This window comes from Apteryx mantelli, chromosome 19 (assembly GCF_036417845.1).
Source record: "Apteryx mantelli isolate bAptMan1 chromosome 19, bAptMan1.hap1, whole genome shotgun sequence".
Lineage (NCBI taxonomy): Eukaryota > Metazoa > Chordata > Aves > Apterygiformes > Apterygidae > Apteryx > Apteryx mantelli.
Window position 1 is genome coordinate 16,764,423 of NC_089996.1, and position 21,579 is coordinate 16,786,001.

At 42.0% G+C, this 21,579-nt stretch overlaps 1 protein-coding gene across 2 annotated transcripts in view; it reads right to left on the bottom strand.

Moving 5' to 3' along the window:
- Positions 1-21,579, bottom strand: part of RPTOR (regulatory associated protein of MTOR complex 1) — a 171,455-nt gene that overhangs the window by 83,393 nt on the left and 66,483 nt on the right. For both annotated transcript variants that reach the window (XM_067308133.1, XM_067308132.1), the window contains exons 7-9: positions 14,918-14,977; positions 1,993-2,093; positions 874-1,018 (exon numbers count right to left, since the gene is read on the bottom strand). In XM_067308133.1, the coding sequence (XP_067164234.1) occupies positions 874-1,018; positions 1,993-2,093; positions 14,918-14,977 (306 nt within the window). The remainder of the gene's footprint in view (positions 1-873; positions 1,019-1,992; positions 2,094-14,917; positions 14,978-21,579) is intronic.

Here is a 21,579-nt window from a genome sequence, read left to right on the forward strand (position 1 = left end):
CTTTGCACCTCCAAATGCTATTGGGGCACTCTGAGCTTCTCTCCATTTCTAAGGAAAACCGTGCAACGTTATTTGAGCTTACTGATGCTATCAGTTTTACACTGATCATCATCACTTCAAGCCTCCTCTAGATTTATATTCCTCCACAATTTTATGGAGAAAACTTTTCAAAAGGATTTTGAAAATACAGGCAAATTAAGCCAAACCTAGCTACCTTTACCTATCATTTTAGTAGCCTTTTAGTAAGTCACACAGCTATCATTTTCTCTTACAGGAACTACATTAGCTTGACTGTATCAGGTTGTACTTCTATTCTTAATCATCCTGGTTCAAGAATCAAAACAAGGATTTTTATTATTATTACTGTTATTCACAGGGCATTTGTTTGATAGTTAAACCTACGCTTAGGAGATTTTCTATAATAACTGCGCCACCTCCGTTTCCATTAGACATCTAAAAAGAAACAGTGACAGTAGATGAACTCTGCAGCAAAACATTTCTTTCACTTCTACTATGTAAGTTAAGAATTTCTCCCTTGGCCCCCAGCCATCTCAGTTTTCCCCTTTACAACCACAGATGATTAGCTTTACTTTGTGAAAATAAAGGTAGCAGATGCACTATTTTCTTTCTGTTTGGACTAAAAGATTATACGGCTGAACTGAAACTTCTGTATTACAGAATTACATTATAATTATATAGGCATACAGAAGAAATACATTTGGAGATGGGTATTAAGCTGCCACACGCTCTTTCATTCTTGATTCACTGCCTTAATCACTAACGTGCTGTGCAGATTCGGCAACAATCTTGCGTGACTACAGCTGCGGAAATCTCCTTAAGGCCTCAGCACGCAGCCCTGCCGCAGGGACTCACCACATCGCGTGCATGTAGGTTGGAGGTAGGCGCGGGCTGCTGACAGGCGTGCAGTTGTAGGATCTCATAATCCTTTCCGCCAAGAGGAAGTTACGGAATAAACTGGCCACAAGCAGGTCCTGCCTGAAGAGCTTCTGGAAAAGATCTGCCAAGAGATTTCATGGATTACTACATGCATAGCTGTATAACTTTAGTACCTTAGGTAAGTGATATGCAAAAATCATTTAAACAATAAAAAAACTCACTCAATTACTAATTTATTCCAGTAACAAGAATTCTACAACACTTTCGCTGAGACATGACACCACAGCTATTAAAAGGACTTCTGCCCTCTGAGTTTCCCTTAGTACATCACAGTTAATTCTTTTAATGTAAAATGAAGAGTAAATACTTTCTACCTCAAGTTGGTTTTCCCTTTCCTGGGTAAAAGTTCCTCTTCTGGTGTTTCACTTAAACTCACATTCCCTAAGTTTTTGGAAATTACTGATGGAGAAAAGGACCTGTGTACACTGTTCAATCAAGAACGACGCACCTGTTAACTGGCAATTTGATGGCAATTTGACTGGCAAAATGAATCCTAAAAGATACCAGACATGCTCTCTTCTACATAGGCAAAGAAGTTCTTATGCTGCTGTACTGAGCATGAGTAAGAGCTCAGCTGGAAAACTACAGATTTGCCCACCCATGCTCCAGAAAAATGAACTCAGAACAGAACAGGGGTGGAGGAATAGTATGATGTTAACCAGGGGAAAGACAGACTGTCTCACCAGCAAGGGAAAAAGACCTTTATTTGTGAGCCTCACAAAGGCTAGAAGAAAATAAGGTTCCTGTTTACAAATACAGCAAGAAAGAAAATCATTCAAGCTACGGTAATTGTGCTGGCACTAGAAAAAAAACACTTTCTGGTTTCTAATTACCAAGTTGCTGAAGTTATTCTTGTAGAGAGTGAGTGCAAAAAATTTAACTAGTCTTAACACCGAGTCTGATCTGTTCTTCGGGTGTCAGGCTTTATTTTTCTCCTTTTTTCAGTGTCTCATTTATCTCACTGCTTTATCCTTCTACTCTGAATAAGCAATGTTCACTTTTGATGCAGACTTGATTCTCTTGCCTAAATCTTACCTCTAGGCAAGACATTCCATGCGATGGTGTCTGTGATGGCTGTGAAGATCCAATTCAGTTCTCCTAGAGGAGTTCTCCTGTCATTCAGTCTTCCGGGAATCCTGCAAGTGGGGAAAAAAACAAGTAGGTTTCCTTTTTAAGAAAAAGTTTGGGTTTTTTGGGGGGTTTTTTTTGGAGACACCCCCATACACACACTCATGCACACGTCTAAGCCTTAACCAAGGGTCACAGAGAACAATATTCCAGAGCTTTAATTTTACTATCATAAGAGGGTTTGTTTCCTTTTTACCACTTTAAAGGTTTCCTGAAGTGAGATCCTGAAACAAATGAAATCTTTATCTACTTCTTGCAAAGAATGACATTTTTAATCTGTTTACTACGGGTAGGCAATAGTGGTATCATAAGCAAAATGGGTTAATCAAGAACTAATGCTGCTAGACAAGTGTTCTTCATCCAAAAACTATTATATATAAATTTGCTTGTGAGATGAATTGCTAGATAAAGGACCGAAAACAAGAAATTGTTTATAAATAACCAAACTATGGGAAAAACATTTGGGAAGATATTGCAGAGATGGTGCTGATTTCTGAGAAATGCTACAGAAAAGTTTTTTCTTTGGATTAAAAATGCCAGCTGGCTTCATTTTTATCCACTATTCACCTTTTGCTGAAATATTTAGTAATAAATACAATTCATATTACAAAGCATATGCTCATGCTCCATATTGTCCCTGGGTAAGAACTTTTCAATGATCATATTGCAGAAGAAAACAAAAATGTTCTAACAGTCACTAAGCTGAGAAAGGCTGGAAAACATCATCCTTTTGTTAAAGGTGCCAGAGGATAACACACATACTTCAGAGCTCCCTGTTGCTGCAGGCTGACTAGAAAAGCACTACCCGGTCATGGAGACCTGAGAGCTTCCTCAGTATTCGTGCCAGACTCTCTCTCAAGAAAATCAGATCATGCGTGCATGCGCCTGGCCCAGAGGTTCGTTTCTGAGGGGCACGTTTGCCGTTTCGTTTTTTTTGTTTTTCTCCCAGTATGCTCTTTGAAAACTTGACTTCCTGAAGTTAGTGTTCATCCATCTATAATTTGGTGCATCACCATCACTGTTGCATGCAGGTGCAAACATAATATCTTGTTGAAAAGTTAAATATAATCAGTGGCTTTTCACTCAAACAGGAGGCATTTGCTGCACTTGGAATGTCCTGATGAACACACCGGCATTCATGGAGATCAGTAAATCGACTCTCAGCTCCTTAACTAAATTTAAGATTAAACATTACCCTATAGGAATTCAACAGCGAAAGACACACGTTATTCTCAAGTTCTGTAAATCTGGTATTACTAAAATTTCAGAATGAAAAAAATCACCTTGAAAAGCACTAGCAAACAAACTAAAATGCTGCTGAATGCCTGCATTCGGGATCCTCCTATAGCGAGGACACAGCATAAACGTAGGCACCACATTTTACCATCATGCAAAATTTGACATTTGCTTATAGAAAACTATTTACATAACCCAGGTTTCAGCGTAGAGGTAGTCTAAGCATGTTGTGTACTGTCACGTAATAATCTTACCCCTTTGCGTCATGGCAGTACCTACACGCCTAAAAGTAAAATAATAAATGCAATGATTTTCTTTCCACTGCATTCAATTTTCTCCGAGGAGAATGAATCCCTTTCCCCGATGATCGCTAGCGCAGGACGCCGGGGGAGCAAGCCGCAGGCAGTGTCCCAGCTGCCGCAAGCTGCTCCGCGCCCCAGGCACCCCGGAGTCTCCGTCCATCTGCTTCACACGCACAGCTACCCGGCCGGCAAGAGGAAGACTAGTTTCATCTCTAAAGATATGGAAAACTTGTCAGCAATACACATCAGGAGTCTATTTGTGGTGTGGCAGGTATTAAAAGTGCTGAAGATTCCAACTGCTAATTTTATTATATATTGTAAAGTAGAAAAAAGTGGCACTAATCAATAGTCGGGATGGCAGCTTTCCAAATAGCGACCTGCTGCTGTCCCTGCTCATATGCAGGACACGCAGTGAAAGGGAACGAGCAAAGACTTTAAAATTAGCTTTTAGGTAGGAAGAAAATAAACCACACAAAAAGCTAAAATATTCATATAGATATCCCCTCTCTCAAATACAGCAAAAGCTGTATTTGACCAACTAATGATTCTATTGGGGATAAAACAGCTACACGTTACCTGAGCATTTAATAAATAAATGCTTTTAACTGCATTCCCCTAAAGCCAGAGGTTGTTATAGTATACACAGGAACTATTGGGTTGAAACAACATTTTGAAAACTCTGCATTTGCCCCATTAAAGGCCTCAGCTGTGACTATACTGCTAATGTTCCTTCCCTCTTCAGAAAGGCGCCAAATCAATTCTTCCAAGCATACATATATACATAAATATATATATGCATGTTCATATAAATCTATGTGTTCTTCCAAGCATTCATATATATATATGAATGTATATGTATGTATATAAGTATACATGCCTGCATGTGTGTATATATATATGTATATGTATATAAAAGTTGACTTGCATTTAATAGAAGTTTCTAAAAAACCTAACGTAGTTATGTATTAACCTCTCTTGCAAAACCACTGGCATTATTACCCTGCTGCCCTGAAATCTTGGCATCTGAAGTTATACAGCAATATTCCCACTGTGTTTTTAACAATGATGTCTACAGATAAAAAGGAATTCTTTGCTGTAAAATTCCCACATGGCATGAAGACTCACCAAGTAGTTAAAAAAACAGAAGGAGTTTACCTAGGAAAGCCAGGCCCATTGAAACGTGTTGCAATATACCTGAGCATGAGGCCGTTGAGGAAGAAACGCCATACAAAAAACATTGCATGGATAACAGTAAAACTGAGCATTTTGGGATGGTAATACACAGGCAACCAAGCATGGATCACAAGAAAGCAGCAAAGATATATGTCTTGATGTACCAGAAAGCAGTGGATGGAGAGATGATTTTGCCTTGTATTGCTGAGGCTGATACTGGAATGTTGTGCCTAGCAGTCACATTTTGATACTGATTTAAATCATTCAAAAATGGGGCATACAGAATATAGAAGGTGCAGAAAAAGCTACAAAAATGATAGCAAATGGATGTCATACAGTGAGAAATTTAAGGAGGTCATTCTGTCTTTCCTACCGTGGAGTAACTTGAACATTGTGGATAAACACCTACAAGAGGGAAAAATCCTGCTGCCAATGGATACTTTACACTAGTGGAGAAAGAGAGAAGAGCACTTAACCATGAAAAGAAGGGGAAGCGATTGAGTCAAAGGTTTAGGGATACCTACTTCAGACAGGTATGTGTTATCTGGCTTCATTCAGGGATAACTAGGTGAAATTCTGTAGCCTGAGATACGCAGAAGGCCAGAGCAGATAATATAACAGTCCCCTCTGGGCTTAACATTTATTATTTTAAGAATTCACACAGCAGAGACAACCGCCTGGCAGACCTGCACTCGGGGAAGGTGGAGCAGTCGCAAACCTCTTCGACGGCAGCCAAATGATGCATTCAGACCAAGAGGTTTATGCTGTGCTCCACAGAGACACAGATTTTAATCTGAAAGCTTTTCCCAGGAGCTGAATTTGGCTGCTCACTTGTCAGTTTGAACTCATGAGCCATGTGACAGCACTGTCTAGAGGTGTTTCACGTCTGAAGGGTGGAAAGGCAATAGTCTGGTTTGCCACACATGAGAATCTTGCTTTTCTAGACTGAAAATATTGCTCATCACTAAGCTCCCCTATTGCAAGGCTGCTCAAATTTATTTCATCCAGGAGCTGAACAAAGCTCTTATACTGTACTTGTTAATCCTTAAAAAAACAGGGGACCTACAGAAGCCACGGGACCAACACATAATCTGTCTTCTATGATTCAAGAGACCAAACCACAAAGTCTACTGTGGCTCAAAAGCAACATACAGGTGATGTTATGTAAAGGAAAAGTGTGTAAACTGTTCTTGAACATCTCATCTTCTGACTCTACCCTGACCAACTTTCTCAAATACTCTTTCTCATACTAATTTGCTTCTTATAAGACAAACAAACAAATACTACAAGACCAACAGACTCAGTTCTGGGTTGGATTCTCAAATGCACAGACATAATCCAGCACTCTCCAGCACAGCTTTTTTTTTTCCTTTGAGAAAGCATCAGAGATATGGTTTCAAAACCATGTATCCAACCCAGTAAGACACCCCCTAGCTTCCCTTCCAGTGCAAATTTTCAGACGTTAGAAATGTCAAGACAAAATTACATGAACCAAGTGATTCCTCTACTGCAGCCTGCTCTCCTGGTAAGTACGACAGCATTATTTCCCAGGCAGGTTTGCGTCTCCCCTGAACAACCAGTTTCTGAAACAGCTAGAAATTAACATCATCTGAAAAGATCCTGCCTGTCTTGCTATCAGAGGAAAAATACACATTTCTGAAACAGCATTTATTAACTGATCCCCCAGAGCAAACAGAGGGAACACAAGGCCACGCAACTGCTCTTGTGAGGATTTCACATAAATATTTGCATTACAGAACACCCTCTGCAGCAAAATAGCGGCGTTTCCAGGCAGAACTTTATTAGTTAGAACCAAAATGTTCCTTGCTGAGACTGCTTAGCAAGCCAAATTCTGAGATGACGCTATTTGATGGCCACTTTCAAGCCAGTTCTTGGTGGAAAGAGAAGCAGGGAGCTTCACGGCAGTGCTTGAAGCTTTGCACCAGATGGGAGCCACAGAGCAGCTCCACACACAGGTCATCCTTGAGGCTCTCTATCAAATACAGACCGTGCATCGATCCATGTCTTACTGCCGGTATTGAGCAGGAAAGACAGGCCGAGCTCCAAGGCTGCGCCTGGCAGCCCAGCCTTAGAAATACCTTGTGACTTGAGGAGTCTGCTTTCTTGGGCAGCAAGGCATGCTGCTTGAGTTTTGCACTGAAAGACTTAAAATAACAACTCATTAGTATAGGACCAGTTTTACTTTAGATTTTAAAATCCATTTGGTATTTTTCCTTTCCAAGACCGACTGCAGGATTCATAGGAAAGACACGAGGCAGGAAGGCGTAGGCTGCCGTCTCCCAGACCACATGGCAGCAGGCAGGTTCAGCTCCTCTGTGCCCTCGCGTACGGTCGGGGAGATACTGGTCAGTGCTCGGAAATCCTGTGCGTTAAGTGTTAACGGTGAGGGCAGAGAGCGGGGAAGAGCACGAGCGCGAGAAGCCACATGTCGCAGTAGCTGCCCAAGCCCAACCGGAGCTCCGGGTTTGACCTGGATGGAACCAGAGAGCAGCCGTCGGAGGACATGGGCAGCGGTGCTGAGCTCCGCGCCGCGCGCGGGAACCGAGCAAAGCCACAACAGGCAGCACTACCGCTTGTTAGCCGAAAATAAAACCAACGTATTTCTGCTCCTCCATGGCACTACCCAAACGCTCCTCCTGCCGCTGGGAGGACAGCTGGCAACACTGAAACGGCAGGTTGAACGATCGGAGGAAGGAGTTTCAACACAGTATCACTCAGCGATAGCAGATCTCAACCAGCTTTGGGAATTAAAGCCCAAACTTCCCAAGGCAGCGGGAGCACGATTCTGAACTCAGGCAGCATTCGGATATACCCTGATAACAGGGATAACGAATCAGGCAACGATCAAACATGCACAGCAGATGAATTCGATCTGCCTGCACTAAACCTCGGAGGGAGCTGCACCGCAGCGCTACATTAAAAAAACAAAACAAAACTCTAAAAAAACAAAACAACAACAACAAAAAAAAACACTCAAAGGTCATAAGGAAAAAAAAAATACAGCAATCTCCTATTTGTTTCTTCACTACTTTTTATAAAGAATTATTTCATATAAAATAATCAGTTTTTTTTTAAAGTAACATTCCCACCCTTCTTAAAGAAGTAGAAGTCACTTTCTTTTTGTTCTTTTTCTAGAGTTCCACTATACACAAAATTTGCTCTATACCATTTTTCACATAAAACGTTATTTGGGGAATTAGTATATTTTCCTTGTACAATGTGCTCTTTCAAACCTGTCCTGTGCCTCCACATAAACGGAGGGCTGCAAAGCTCCAGAAAGTACTTTTAGCCACGAGGAGTGTTGCTATCGTCTCAGCATTGCTTCTCAGGCCTTTCACACTACGCTTGGGCGATCACCAGAGAGCCTGTGACAGTGAGGACAAAGCGGACTTCATCTGTAGAAACCATTTTTGAGGGAGGGGAGGGGAGGGAAGAAAGGGCAGGCTGTCTCAGCTGCTAGCTGCAATTTAACATCTCTAGACTCTCAATTGCTTCCTCCATCACCTCCCTGACAGACGCCTGTACAAAGACCTAAATCACCGTGGTCTATTGTGAGAAGGGAGAACTACAAAATGTCAGGGTCACTAAAGAGCTTCTGCGAGGTGCAACCGTCAATGTCCTTGTCAGAAATTTAGCAAAATCCTATGAATCACCTTAATTACAGTGGAAACATTGACTTCAAAGGATGCCAGCTTTTCCCTTCAGACGGACTCTATCATTACCTCTACTTTTGGACGTACGAAACATATAACGTTAAGATATGTGACATGATGCAGAGACTTCAGAAAACAGGATGTTTTGGCATTGATGTATACCTGTGAACATTCACAACAATTTTAGTTTTGGCAAAAAAATCATAAGTGTATTTCACTTTCCACTGTTCCAGGAGAAAGGGGAGCGAGAGTATACCATGGAAAACGGTCAAGGGAGACGCCCTGCGAGGCGCCATCCAGGCCACGGAAAGCTCTCGTGCTGGCAGCACTGCTGTGCCAGGAGCAAGGCCGTTAATTTGCTCAAAGACAGCACGTTCGCGTCGTCGCAAAGTAACGTGAATGATGCGGACGTGCCGTGATGGGGCTCCTGAAGCCTTGACAAACTACTCGAGAAAGACAAAACTTTTGAAGCTGTTAAATTATTTATTCAAGAGTGCTATAAGGCTTTGTACACTAGTTTTCAATCCTGTTATTTTTCTGTATAAAGATATGAAAGAAGTGTTGCCATGAAAACCATCCTGTTGAGTATGATCTCTACTTTGTACGTACAATAGACTTTACATACACCAGAGACTGGTTCCTTGTGACAATGGCGATAAAACTCCATTTCAATAAAACCAGATTTATTACAGAACAGAAACCTTTCAGATCAACATCTTCAAAAGCGAAATTTTCCCTCAAGTACTAATGAGCCATATAGTACAGACAGGTAGTGTGGCAAAGCACCTCTATTATACCATGACTAATAGTACTTACTAAAACACTCACATTCTGAAACACACTCTAATCTCTTCTACTGATTTTTCTAGAAGAAAATAAAGGGGTTGAAAACTGCTTAAACTGGGTCCAAAGGGAAACTAAGAATTAGTTTTCCCACTATAAATAAAATAAAGAACTAGGCTGCAGTGGTTCAGAATTTAGACTAGTATCTGGTTGATTAAATATCTGTAAAGACACCTTAACTTTGCGCAGCTATGGTGACACAGCCTGGCTACAGAGAGACCACGGTCCTGCCAGCATCGGAGCTGTCATTGCCTTCAGCTGCATTTGGCCACTTGCCCAAAAGGCAATAGGACATGACCTTGTCTAGTCCAGCTGAAAAGAATGGAATTTTATTTTTTATTTTTAATTAAATGCCTTTCTCTGTCCAGTTATGTATCTTGCTGAGTTCTGTCAAGCTTAAATACGAGCAGCTGTACTACTATTTCCTCAAACCAGGTAGACAGTATATTTTAGAAGGTAATATTGTATCTTGATGAAAATACAATTTAAAAGACAGATTAGTGTTCGGCCTGATTTGCTAACACAGCAATAACAGCAATTTTGTTTATTTAAACATAAGTAAAGTCAGGAGGATTGTTACCATATTTGGATAGTTTGGGTCCTTCTGACTTTTTCAAACAGTGTGTAATTCCCAGTGACTTTCCACACAACAGACTCGTCTCTTCAGGGTGATGCACCCGCTCCAAGAAGTGAGCAAAGACTGGCTGCTTGTGTTAACCTTTCCGGGGGGAGAGAGAAAAGCAACGTTCCCTTAGCCCAGCGCAGGGAGCCAGCACGAGCTCTCGGGCAGCTCTCCCATTTGCCCCAAAGCACACAGCCGACCCGCTACTCGTGCCACGCCAGCCCAATGCTGGCTACTTTAAGGGAGATCGCTCCAGTCATAATAGGTAGCACTTTGGCACATGAAAATTTACTAAAAGGAACCTGAATAGCTGATATTTGCACCTGGTTAGCACAGAGTTTTGACAGGGATCACTTGGAGGAAACATTATTACACTAACCAGCTGCTCCACTCGGTCTTCCTTCCAATTTACTGCTCTAAAGGTAACGAACTAGTTAAGGTTAGGAGGGCTTGCACTGAAGATATTTGCCATATTACAGCCTAAATTCTACATTTTCTCCAATTACTTTATTTCAGTTGTGTGACATCTTGGGATTTTATCTACTTCGTCTCTAAATTGACTCCTACTGAATCATTACTCATCAATAATCAATAGACACTGAAACATCCAGTCTGTGACATTCCATAACAGCTAAAATGGAAACAAGAGTAATTTTAGTCTCAAATTTGGTATTTTTAGTGGTTTTTATAAACGGATGGATTTTGTGCGGGTGACTGACAGCCTGGAGCTGGGCTCTCCACTCTCAGCACAGCGCCAGCAGGCGCCGCAGCAAGCCGGATTTCGCCCACACTGCTCCTGCCTACGTGACTCAGGGCTGACGTGCAGAGCAGATCCTCCGAAACGATCCCTGTCAGCAAGGCACTACCATCCATTCCAGTTGCGAAAGGGAATTTTGGTACCGTACTTTCATGGTCATTTGAAAAGGCTGACTTCTAAGTGGCCTCAAGCAACAGCAGGAACAGCTTTCCCGTCACTAGAATTTTTTGCTTAGAGATTTTCTTCCCTCTGCCAGGTACCAAATGGACTATCTAGGAGGAAAAAAATCCCAGGAAAGCAACGCACCATTCTCAGTCATTGAGAATGTGGCTTCCGGAGACAGAGCCTAATGCAGCAATATGAATTAAAGCATCTCATACATCCCTGACTCTTGGCACCCAGCTTTGTTTTCCCATCCCTACGCCAAGTTATGCTGTTCTTAAGGATTTTTCCAGATTTTTTTTTTTTTAAAGGCAGAACACAGTCACAGTTCATTTCACCGAGCAACCACACAACTAGTTGCACCAGCACAGATGCCGGGACGGCTTGTCACTGAGCAGAAAAGAAGCACGGTGGCAGCAAGAACACCTGACAGTGTCAACACCACTGAAGACTTAGGCTTATGAAGTGGCAGCCAGCGGTTCCTAAATTCCTAGTACCATACCAGCATGATTTTCCATCCTTTTTTCCTTACATTTTACTGCCTGGCTCCAGCAAAGATCTTTATTTCCAAACTAGGGATTATTTTGGCTACATCTCAAAAGATTCGTAATATAAACACACATTAGGATACACAACACGTTTATTCATCAGGATGCTGGTTTAGCCTAGATAATTAGAAATCTGGGCCCTTCAGAGAAGGTGCAGACTAATTTAGTCTCAAAATCTGCAGTCTAATTAGAATATAAACTCTTCCCTCAGTTTTAAAGACAACTACATTATAAATTACAATATACAGGTAGGCAATCCAGGAAGTATTCTAGGCTTATCTTGAGACTGTACTAAAAAACATGTGTTTTCTATAACTGATATATGTAGCAGATTATGATGATGAGGTTTAAATATTTGATATCCACAGGAATCTTCTTCCAGCACCATTTCCATGCAGACAGCCTTTAAAAAAATTGCATGCGTGCTGTGGAATTATCAACGAGAACCAAGAACACAGAAGGAAAAAGGACGTTTTTGCAAACAGAAATGCCTGTGGAAGCGACTGCCAGCCCCTGAGAAGGTCTGCTGGTGAGGAAAGGCCCAGCCTAAGAGGGGCTCTTGGTCCGGCGCTGGCTGCGAGACAGGAACCAGGTCAGGGAGAGCGGATGAAGCACGGGACCTAACGCGCAGGGCAGCACGGCCTCTCTCCAGCACCGCTTAGCTATGAAAAGGCTGCAAACAAGACAGACTCTGGGTACAGCTCCGAGCATTTGATTTCTGTCGCAGCGAAGAGGCTGTGTCGGTGTCTGCATTGTAAGCTCTGATCCATCGGTCAAGTTAAAGCAAGTTGAGCTTTGTGCAGATTTCCGTCCTGTTTCTCACCTCCTCAAACCAAAGGCGCAGAACTTCCACACGCGGTACGCACAGAACACACCGTTCGTGGTTGAGCTTTTCCTGGACTGACCCATCACCACTGAAAACAGCGCTAACACTTCCGAGCGCTCGGGTGGGCCAGGCAGGGTCTATTTTCCCCACAACACTCAGAAAATAAAACAGATTCATAGAGAGATATCAACATGTCACCCAGCTACTCCAGCACTACAAGCGGCCAGCGCTTGCTGCTTAATAACCATGCTCTAGAGAAGATGCAAACACACCTCATTTTTTAATTTGATCATTTGTATCATACAACTTAGAAGAAAATGGCAGGCAGTATAAACTTGTGCCCTACATGGACTGTACAACTTCAAAAGTCACATGAAACACCTCTGAAGCACGCAGCAACCAAGGAAAAAGCCTAGATGAGTTGCATGGTGACAACTGAAACAAGATCTGAAAACTCAACACAGCCCTCAAGGTATGAGACACATTTAGAATGAAAAACAGTTCTGAAGAAAAAAAAAACAAATTAATTTTCCTAGCTATTTGCACACTTTTCTTTGGATTTTTTTCCTGCACTTTTTTTCCCCCCCACATACAGTGAGGTGAAGCCTTCTTTATTCTTTAAATAAGCTCCCTAAAATGTTCTCAAAAACAAGCTCTCACTGTGGGCTGTATCGGGCCCACAGTGGAAACAACTTTGTCTAGAACCTACTTAGGAAGCATGTGGATATGTGCCTTGAATAACCAGACATTGAACCAGGGCAAAAAACTACCAAGCTTAAGAAATAAGTAAATCTGTACTTATGCATCTGCTTGTCACTACTGTGAGTCCTGCCTCTGTTCTTTCAATCAAAAACTGAAAAATGATTTTTCCTTTTGCTAAGATTAGTGCCTCTGAAATAAACTTTTACCAGAATCTTAGCTTAGCTCCCTCATCTTAGATGGGATATGATAGCCAAATATTCACATGTAAAATTAGCATGACTAAATATGTAAAAGCTGCTGATGAGCCTGACTATTGCAAAACACATATCATGGAAGAGCTAAGGGCATTTAGAAGCATCTTTAACCTCATCTCAGTGTAAAATGGGCAAATTACTCAATATGCAATGATTTACTAAAGCAACAACTGAACAAAAGATATTAGTTGATGCAATATTACCTCATTGCCTCTGCTGTAACAGGTAATTTGCTGCTGGCAGTATGAACAATGAAAGATTGTTGCACTTCACCACACCATGTAGAAGCTTGTTAGAAAACCAAGAAAGGACCATAAAATAATTCTATTATAAATACACACTTATTATCCAGATCCCAGCTCTCCTAACCCTTTACAGGATGCCCTCCAATTCTAAACAAATGGAGATAATTGGACTCTGGACATCCACGTGTCAGAAGCATGGACCTATGGCCCGTTCTAATTAATCTTGAAAACAGTGTTTCTAGAGTCAAAACTTCTCAGAAATCAAATGATCTTTAATCACTCCAAGACGGTATGTGTGTGTATCAATGATCCCAGAACAGGACATTCAAAAATAATCAGTAAGGGGCATAGATCTCATGCATCTAATGGTTGCAAACAACCACTGTGCCTGTCTAAGAATGAAAGAAACAGAGAAGACTACTATGGACAATTATTTGATTATTTTTGCAGTAGCCTAGCTTGTTTGCATAAACGGAAGAAGATTTATAAGAACAATTGTCTTTGTTTATCAGCTTGCCTCAGCTGCCTAAGAACCAGTAATTACGGTCAAATATTGTTTGGATAAAAGGATTATAACATATATCAACAGTATTAAGTCTGAAAAACAGCAACACTGTCAGAGAGAAGGAATAGCACAACAATGTAGCGATGAAGTGAAAAAACAGTATTTTTGTTAAGTGTTTCTCTGTTTGCTGGTTTTGTTGATGTGGGGTGCACGGCTCGTAGAAGAGAAGGAAAGCAGCTGCTGGAGATACTCCGACACGCAACGTGAAAGGTTTCCTTGCCGAGCTCTAGTTTCACACCCCCGCACACCATATACGCTGCTACTCCAGCCCCAAATTCCTGGCACCCTACGCACCAGGACGAGCACCAGCCCTGGCCGGCATCCCCACCGTGCCCTGCCGGGGTGCCCAGGCCCACCGCCCTTCAGCCAGGGTGATGGGCTCGTCTGCGTCCACCTTCAGCGGAGCCCCAAACCTCAAGGTTTTACTCAGACTAGGGCCAGGCTGCATCGTCTCTTTGTGCAGAAGAGGCCGAAGGAACGGCTGGGAGCACGTTTCCTCCGGCGACTCACCTTGGTCAAAACTCACACCCAAACCAGCCGCGTTCGTAGCTGAGCGATGCTGGACGTCAGGACACGGCCACAACCCCCGGCCGCAGTCGCCAGCTCTCTGGCTCGTCCCGAGTGACAGCACGAGGTGCGAGACCTGTGTGACTGAACTCAACTGAGCGAGCAAAGCTCCAGCGCAGCAGCGATACCCCATTAACCAGGGCTGCGGCATCGCTCACTGAACGACTTCTCTCTTTTACAGTCGCTGCTTATTTGGTCAACACACGTTAAGAAAATAAATGACGAATCCTATAGTTAGAGACTCTGGGAAAAGCTCTCCAAAGAAATTTCCTCTCAGACAAACAAGAGAAATACTGGACATAACCAGGAAATTGAGAGCAACGGGGGGAAAAAAAAAATCATGAAATTTGGCTTACTTCTCTATTAAATCCAATGTGACTCCTGGCACCAGTCTGACACTCTTCTGCATACAAAACCTGTGGAGAAGAGAATAAAAATAAGTCATTCTAATTAAATATTTAATGACACGACTTTGTGGAAAGAATATGGAGGAAAGTTTCTTTATTACAGTGTTTTTGCTTATAAAATAGTATTGGGATAAAAAACCTTGCCACAGCATAATAAGAATCAAACAATGCCTTCAATATTTGTCACACTCATGATTATGCAGTGATTTCCATCATCAGGTGTCAAAATCGTGGTATTGTAGCTGTCATAGTGACAAGTTTTCCAACACAGAGGGGGGAAAAAAAAGGGTTCACAGTCCTCTGGTACAGTCTCTTGGGAGAAGCAAGGAGCCACGAAAGCCGAACCGGTGTATGTTACTGGAATAATGATTAGCGTTGGCTGGGCTTCCCTGAAGACATTTGGCACTGCAGGCAGGGGAAGTAGAAAAAGAGTGATGTGTCGAGTTCAAACACCTTAGTTATTTAATTAAAAAAAATGCTGACTCCATTTTCTCAGCATTACAGATGCCACTACTTCAGAAATGCCAGTACTGGAAAATGCAAAGTCCTCTTGGGACTTCTCCTTGCGGTACCTAGAAAATCCCAGGAGCAGCGGAGGGAGAACAGGGCTGCCAGCCCACTTTCCTGGGGCCTGCCGCCCTCCTCCAGATCTCTTGGGGCAATGCTTCGTGGCCCCAGCAGCAGCACTGGGGCAGCAAATTCAAGTTAAGAAATGAGTTCCTATATTCCCAGTCCATTTCCCCAGTATTTCAGGAATCCACTCTCCCTTGTTTAGTGAAGAATCTACCTTTCAGCAAGATATAAGTTCATATTAACCCCCTACACTTCACTTTGCGCTAGAACCAAAGTCCTATGGATGGAAGGCAAACCCGTAAAAGCAGCCTGATACCACGAGGGCTCAGATGGCTCGCAAACTCCAACCCGGGATCCAGCAACATCCATCTCCCTTTTGTGTCTCTCTAGAGCTATGATGTCCACATCCAAAAGGATTTTCCCCAGGTAAAGCAGGGAAGATCAAGATGTGCAGAACCTTTTGGCGAAGGCTTGAGGATCCTCTATTTTCTTTGCTGTATCCCCTGCTTGCAGGACATTCATTATTGCCAAGGACAGAGATGGGCTCTGAAAAGCTATGTGGTCTCCAGGGTGCTTTTCCAAAGTGTGGGCTTTCCATCATTAAGAAAAGTCTTAAAACTATCTAGGAATACTACAGTGTTCATAAAACGTACTAAAACATTAAAATCTTATAATTCTGCTTTGTAGAACTATGCAGGGAAATACTGTCCTCAAACAAAAACTGCAGGCAGGTTTCAGCAAGGCAGAATCAAGTTACTGGGATCAGACTGGAGCCCCCCTGTAGACGAAGGGTGCCAAAAGACTTTCCAACTCCACTGGTCAGTGCCGCTATCTTATGACATATCTGAAAGAACCGTAATACAGCAGCACAACTTTGGGCCATTACACGTTTGCTACAAAAAAAGAGTTCCACCTATCGCCATTTCATACAACATTCTGTATTCACTGTGGAAGCCTCTCTTCCAAGTTATTTTTTGACCTAACCGCACTTACTTAGCCATATTTTACAGGCTCACAGATTAACAGGACAGAGCTGCAAACGGTTGCAAGACAAAATGTGAAAAAAAGGATGAGCTTACTAACACCGTTCACAGCACAGCTAGTCACTTCCAGGCCGCGCGTCAAGAGACCAAAAACTGATGAGCAAGCTCTTGCCTGGCACCCGAGTACATTTGCCACAGGGCAAACATATACATTAGCCTCCTTTCTGCAAGGATTGCTCGCAAGCATAAGGCTTTTGATTACAGCTTGCTGCATTAGAAGCAGAAAGCTTCCCCCACGCATGCAGACATTCAGGACACTGAACAAGAAGAGTGTCACTGTGCCAAGCATTTCCTACCAGTTCTAGGAAAGTAAGATAAGCACACCTTGGAGGGTCAGCTATAAACAGATGTTTTCCCATACTAAATACATTATGCAACTGTCATTCAGCACTTCCTTAGGGAGCTGCTAGTACCGCGTTGCGGGGAAGATGTAAATAAGCTTAGACTTTAGTTATTTCGTTCGAGCGCTTGGGTCCAAAAAGACGACAAAATAAAACCAGGTTGCATTTGATCAGTGAAAAAGCGCCCTTTCCGCAGCAGAGCCCCTCACCTTAGATCTGTTTGATATTCACCAGCACAGGACTAGAATAGCAAACGCTTACGGCTTTTGCATATACTGGGGCTGGTTCAGTATTTCCTTTAATAAGCTCCCATGATTTCCCTGAAAATTTTGGGAGAGAGAAGCTAGCTCACTAAATCCCCATCTAACCAGTACCAGACTATCCGCATTTCCTCTCTAACAACCACCGGCTGCCAAGAGCACGTACTCGTAAGCAGCATGTTCCTCGCCCTGCGCCTACAGCCCCCTTCCCTCGCCGCAGGCTCTAAACGTGGTTGGTGTCACCGCCGCACGCAGCAGCCACAACACGCTGCAGCTGCAGGCAAACACACCGGTAAATGCCAGGCACTAAAGAAAAGCAGAAATATGCATAATGCACAAATGGATTCACCTAGTTAACACAGGAATGTTTTGAATATTATAGTTCCTTCAGTTAAATTTAGGACATAGGATTGGTTCAGTAAACCCCACAAAATTTCAAGCAGAAATGCAAAATGAATATATTAGAGAGACCACCCCCCCACATACACACACTTTGAATGTTTGTTTTAATCAACCCAACAGCAGAAAACCCCCTATGACAAACAAGAGCTGATTCAAGAATTTCAGGTAGCATTAGGAGGCTAACGGGGGGAAAAAAGATCTTTTGGGTGACACAAGATCAAAATTCTAGCCGCTAAAGCCATTAAAAATCCTCCGGTAACCCTGGGAAAGGCAGAAGGGGCAGCCGCCAGCCCGGCGTCCCGGGCACCTTTCGATTAGGCCGTTACATTTGTGTCTCTGTTCCTCGAGCAGCGAGCAGCAGACAGAGCGTCGCAGCGGGGTCCTGCCCGGGCTGCTGGGCCACACGCGAGGCTGCAACGCTCCCCCGAACCGGCAACGTATTAGAGGAATGTAAAGAATGCTATTATTTAAGAAAAAAGTTTGTTGTCCTTGAGGGCAGAAGACACTACACATAAATGCACACTAATATTAAGATGTCTGAAGAACAGTAATTAATATATTATTTATGTCTGCTAATCCAAGATAACAACTTTCTTACTCTGTTGTAACTAATCTGTTCGGTTCACAAAATAGCACAAAACCGTAGAATTATGGCAGTTTGAGTGTACTGTTAAATAAACATAAATTAAACCTTTGGCCTCGTTTTCACTCTCCCATAAAACAGATGTACTTATGTTGTGTGCGACCCTAATTAAAAGTAACTCCTCTCATACCGTAAAGGGCCAACGCTTCCATTTAAACACATGAAAGTTTTCTAGATCACCGCGCACAGTAAAATCTCCTCGAAAGTTAGAAGCAATCATCATGTGCTTTGCAATGAATTACAATATCCTGTACTACACATTCATGAAAGGCTAACAAAATAACCCACCAACCTCACTCACAAAAAAAAATATTACAGCAGTGCAAAGTGCCTTCCACTTCTTATCAGAAGTGACAACTTCAGCAGAGTTGGTCATCTCTAAAAATACAGGGCTGGGGAATTGTGCTGAGGGCAGCACTCCTTCTGAGTTAAACAACGCTCAAGTGCCTTTTATTCTGCTAAACTATGCAAAATACATTATCACAGGTATTATTTCTGAAAATCAGTCAGGTCATACTAGAGGGATCTGAAACTGATGTTCCTGCAGAGCTTTGAATCTCTCCTTGCCTGATGACACAAGCTAAACCCTAATGCTGGTAAAAGAAGAAATCAGCTAATCCTGATTCTTGCAGAGCAGGAGGGAATTTTAAGCATGGCTGGAAAAAGCTAAAAGAGTCAAAAGTCATCAGAGCTCTTTCTGCAATCAAAAAACCATGAACTGCACACCTGCATTTCACAGATTTTATATAAATAATACAAGATTTCATTTGTTCTTCCCTTTAAATTCCATTAAATTTCTCCCATAATAAAATTTCATTAACACGATGGGCTATATGTTACCACATTATTCCTTCTAGAGACTGACAATCACCCGTTCACTCAGCATAATATCTGAGCGTCTCGAAAACCCTTATGGATATTACCTGACAACAACTTTCAGAGAGCAAAGTTATAATCACCAAACACGTGGGGGGAACTGAGGCACAGAGGGATTAAGTGATCTTTGAAGACCAGGCCACAGAGGCCTAAACTCAGATCTCGAGGGTCATGACCACAACACAGAACCATCCAGCCCAGTCCCAACCAGTGTTATCTTGAACACCCTTACTTATAAACATCCATTTTCTCACTTCTATATACAGTTTTTTTCATGCCTTAAACACACTTTAGAGCAACTGCAGGATAAGATTAAAAAAATAATAATGATAATAAATAAATAAAAGTCCTCTTATTCCTCTGTTCTCGATTCTGGAAGGGAAAGTGTGCGCTACTGGTCACAAGTCCGCTTCCCTCCAAACCTTGCCACTTTTATAATGCCCCTTGCAGCTTTCTCATCCCCCATTCCTATCCTGCCTTCCAGTCTCTTTACAAAGCTTGACTACGTAGTTTCATCCTTCAGATTTTCCACTACGCTCCCTAAATCAGAGACTTCCTCCCCAATCCCAAACCCTATGTATTCTGTCCCGAGACTACTCATTCTTGTCCAACCTTTAAAATCCCCACCCAAACTCCCCTTAATCCTTAAGGTCTGACTTAGATCTTTTTAAATAAAATATGGTTTCACAAATATTTTTCAGTTCTGATGAATTTAACAAATTAGCTTGAGCAGGCAAAAGCACTCTACATATACTAGTTAATGGATGGAGGCCTTATGTTTACTGCTCCCCAAGCTTCAATCTCCAGTTCCTGTTATCCCCATGCACCCACTGTTAGACCCATATTTAAAAACAAACCTCCAGAAGGCCCTCACAGTTCTTCATGGTGCATTTTATTTTTTCAGCCAAGACTCAGAAAGAGATATGATCCAGCAACTGCTGTTTGAAATGAAAAATGCAGAAACTAGTTTTAAGTATTTCAGTTTGTTTTTGTTTGTTGACTCAGATTTTCATACTCTCTACATATTACTGTTAACTTTGCATACACTGAATGCTGTCAAAGAACATTTAAATTCTATTCCAGTGTGCCACAAAAAAAGGGCAAGACAGGAGAAAAAAAAAAGAGAGAGAAGAAGGTCTTGCTCTGTCTATGCTCATGCATTCTGACAAATTGGCAGTAGCAGCAGACATGCCAGATTCATCGAATTTCTGGGGCTATAAAACCAAGCCTTTACTCCTTCAGGTCTTTAAAAGGGCCTGTGACACTTTTACAGCTGCTAGCTTTCATGTCCAAGTCAAAATCAGGAGGATATTCTCTATCTTCCTAAATAATGCTTGCAGTTTTGATCAGCTGGCGTCGTTTACTTCCTCCTGAACCGCTGGGCTTTGCTGTTGCAAACTGCTAATGACCACAAAGGGCAGCTGTATTTCAGTGGTGAGTGAAGTGACTCCTGCAGATCATATGCAATGTACTTCAGGACAGCAGATCCCACAGACAACATTGTAAGCTGATATATTATTAGGGAGAAGAGACTGAACAGAATATGCTGCTTTCTGATGTTCCCAGTATCTTTCCTGTTCAAAGGGAGAGACGAGTCTCTAGGGAAACAGTCTGTCTTGACATACTGAATCACTATTCTGACTTCAGAACAATCCCAGTCGGCAGCTGAGAATTAAAAGCACAAAATTTTTTCAGCTTGTCAGCTTGTCAGGAGATTTGGTAGGGAGAAGGCATAAGTCTGTTTTCAAATGTGCTGTATCCTGCACACCCTTTCTACAAATCACATGCAACTAGCGGCACAGACTTCACATATGAAGTTATACAAAAAGTTGCACAATTATTTGAATGCCCAGAAGTGATATAGGACGCTCCACAAAGAAAAAGGACATTTCAGCTGATTTGTAGTTTATAGCCCTTGACAAGTCACGGAAATCATTTGGGACCCAAGTGCATAATGACACTAAGGTACAGTAAGTAGTTTTTTCTTCCTATACTAACTTATAAAAAAGTAGAAAAATTTTTTTTATTTCAAACTTATTTTTTCTGAATAACATTAGCAACTAGAGCATCCTAAAAGCTCTCAGATGACCGAATCTGCAAATAAACTTAACTCTTGTATAAGTTTCTGTCAGAACCAACTAAACAGTTTTCTATAGGATCATGAATAAAGTCTCCCTTCAAAAGGCCACCCCTAAATTTTAATTTCTCATTTCTTCCATATATTAAAATGACATTGCTTAAATATTTTCTTCCAAATACACGTTGATCCACCTTACTGACTTGAGGAATCAGAATTCTTTCCTCAGTGAGCCTCTCAACACAATATAGATCATCAGCTTGCTATATCTGGGTTCCAATACACAGAAGTTGCACAATTAAAATTTGCAAGTCTGAGCAGCTCCAAAACTTTGCTTGCTTTGGTTTGGGGGTTCTTCAGCACTCTTCAGAAGCCCTATTACCTTTTTATGGGTAG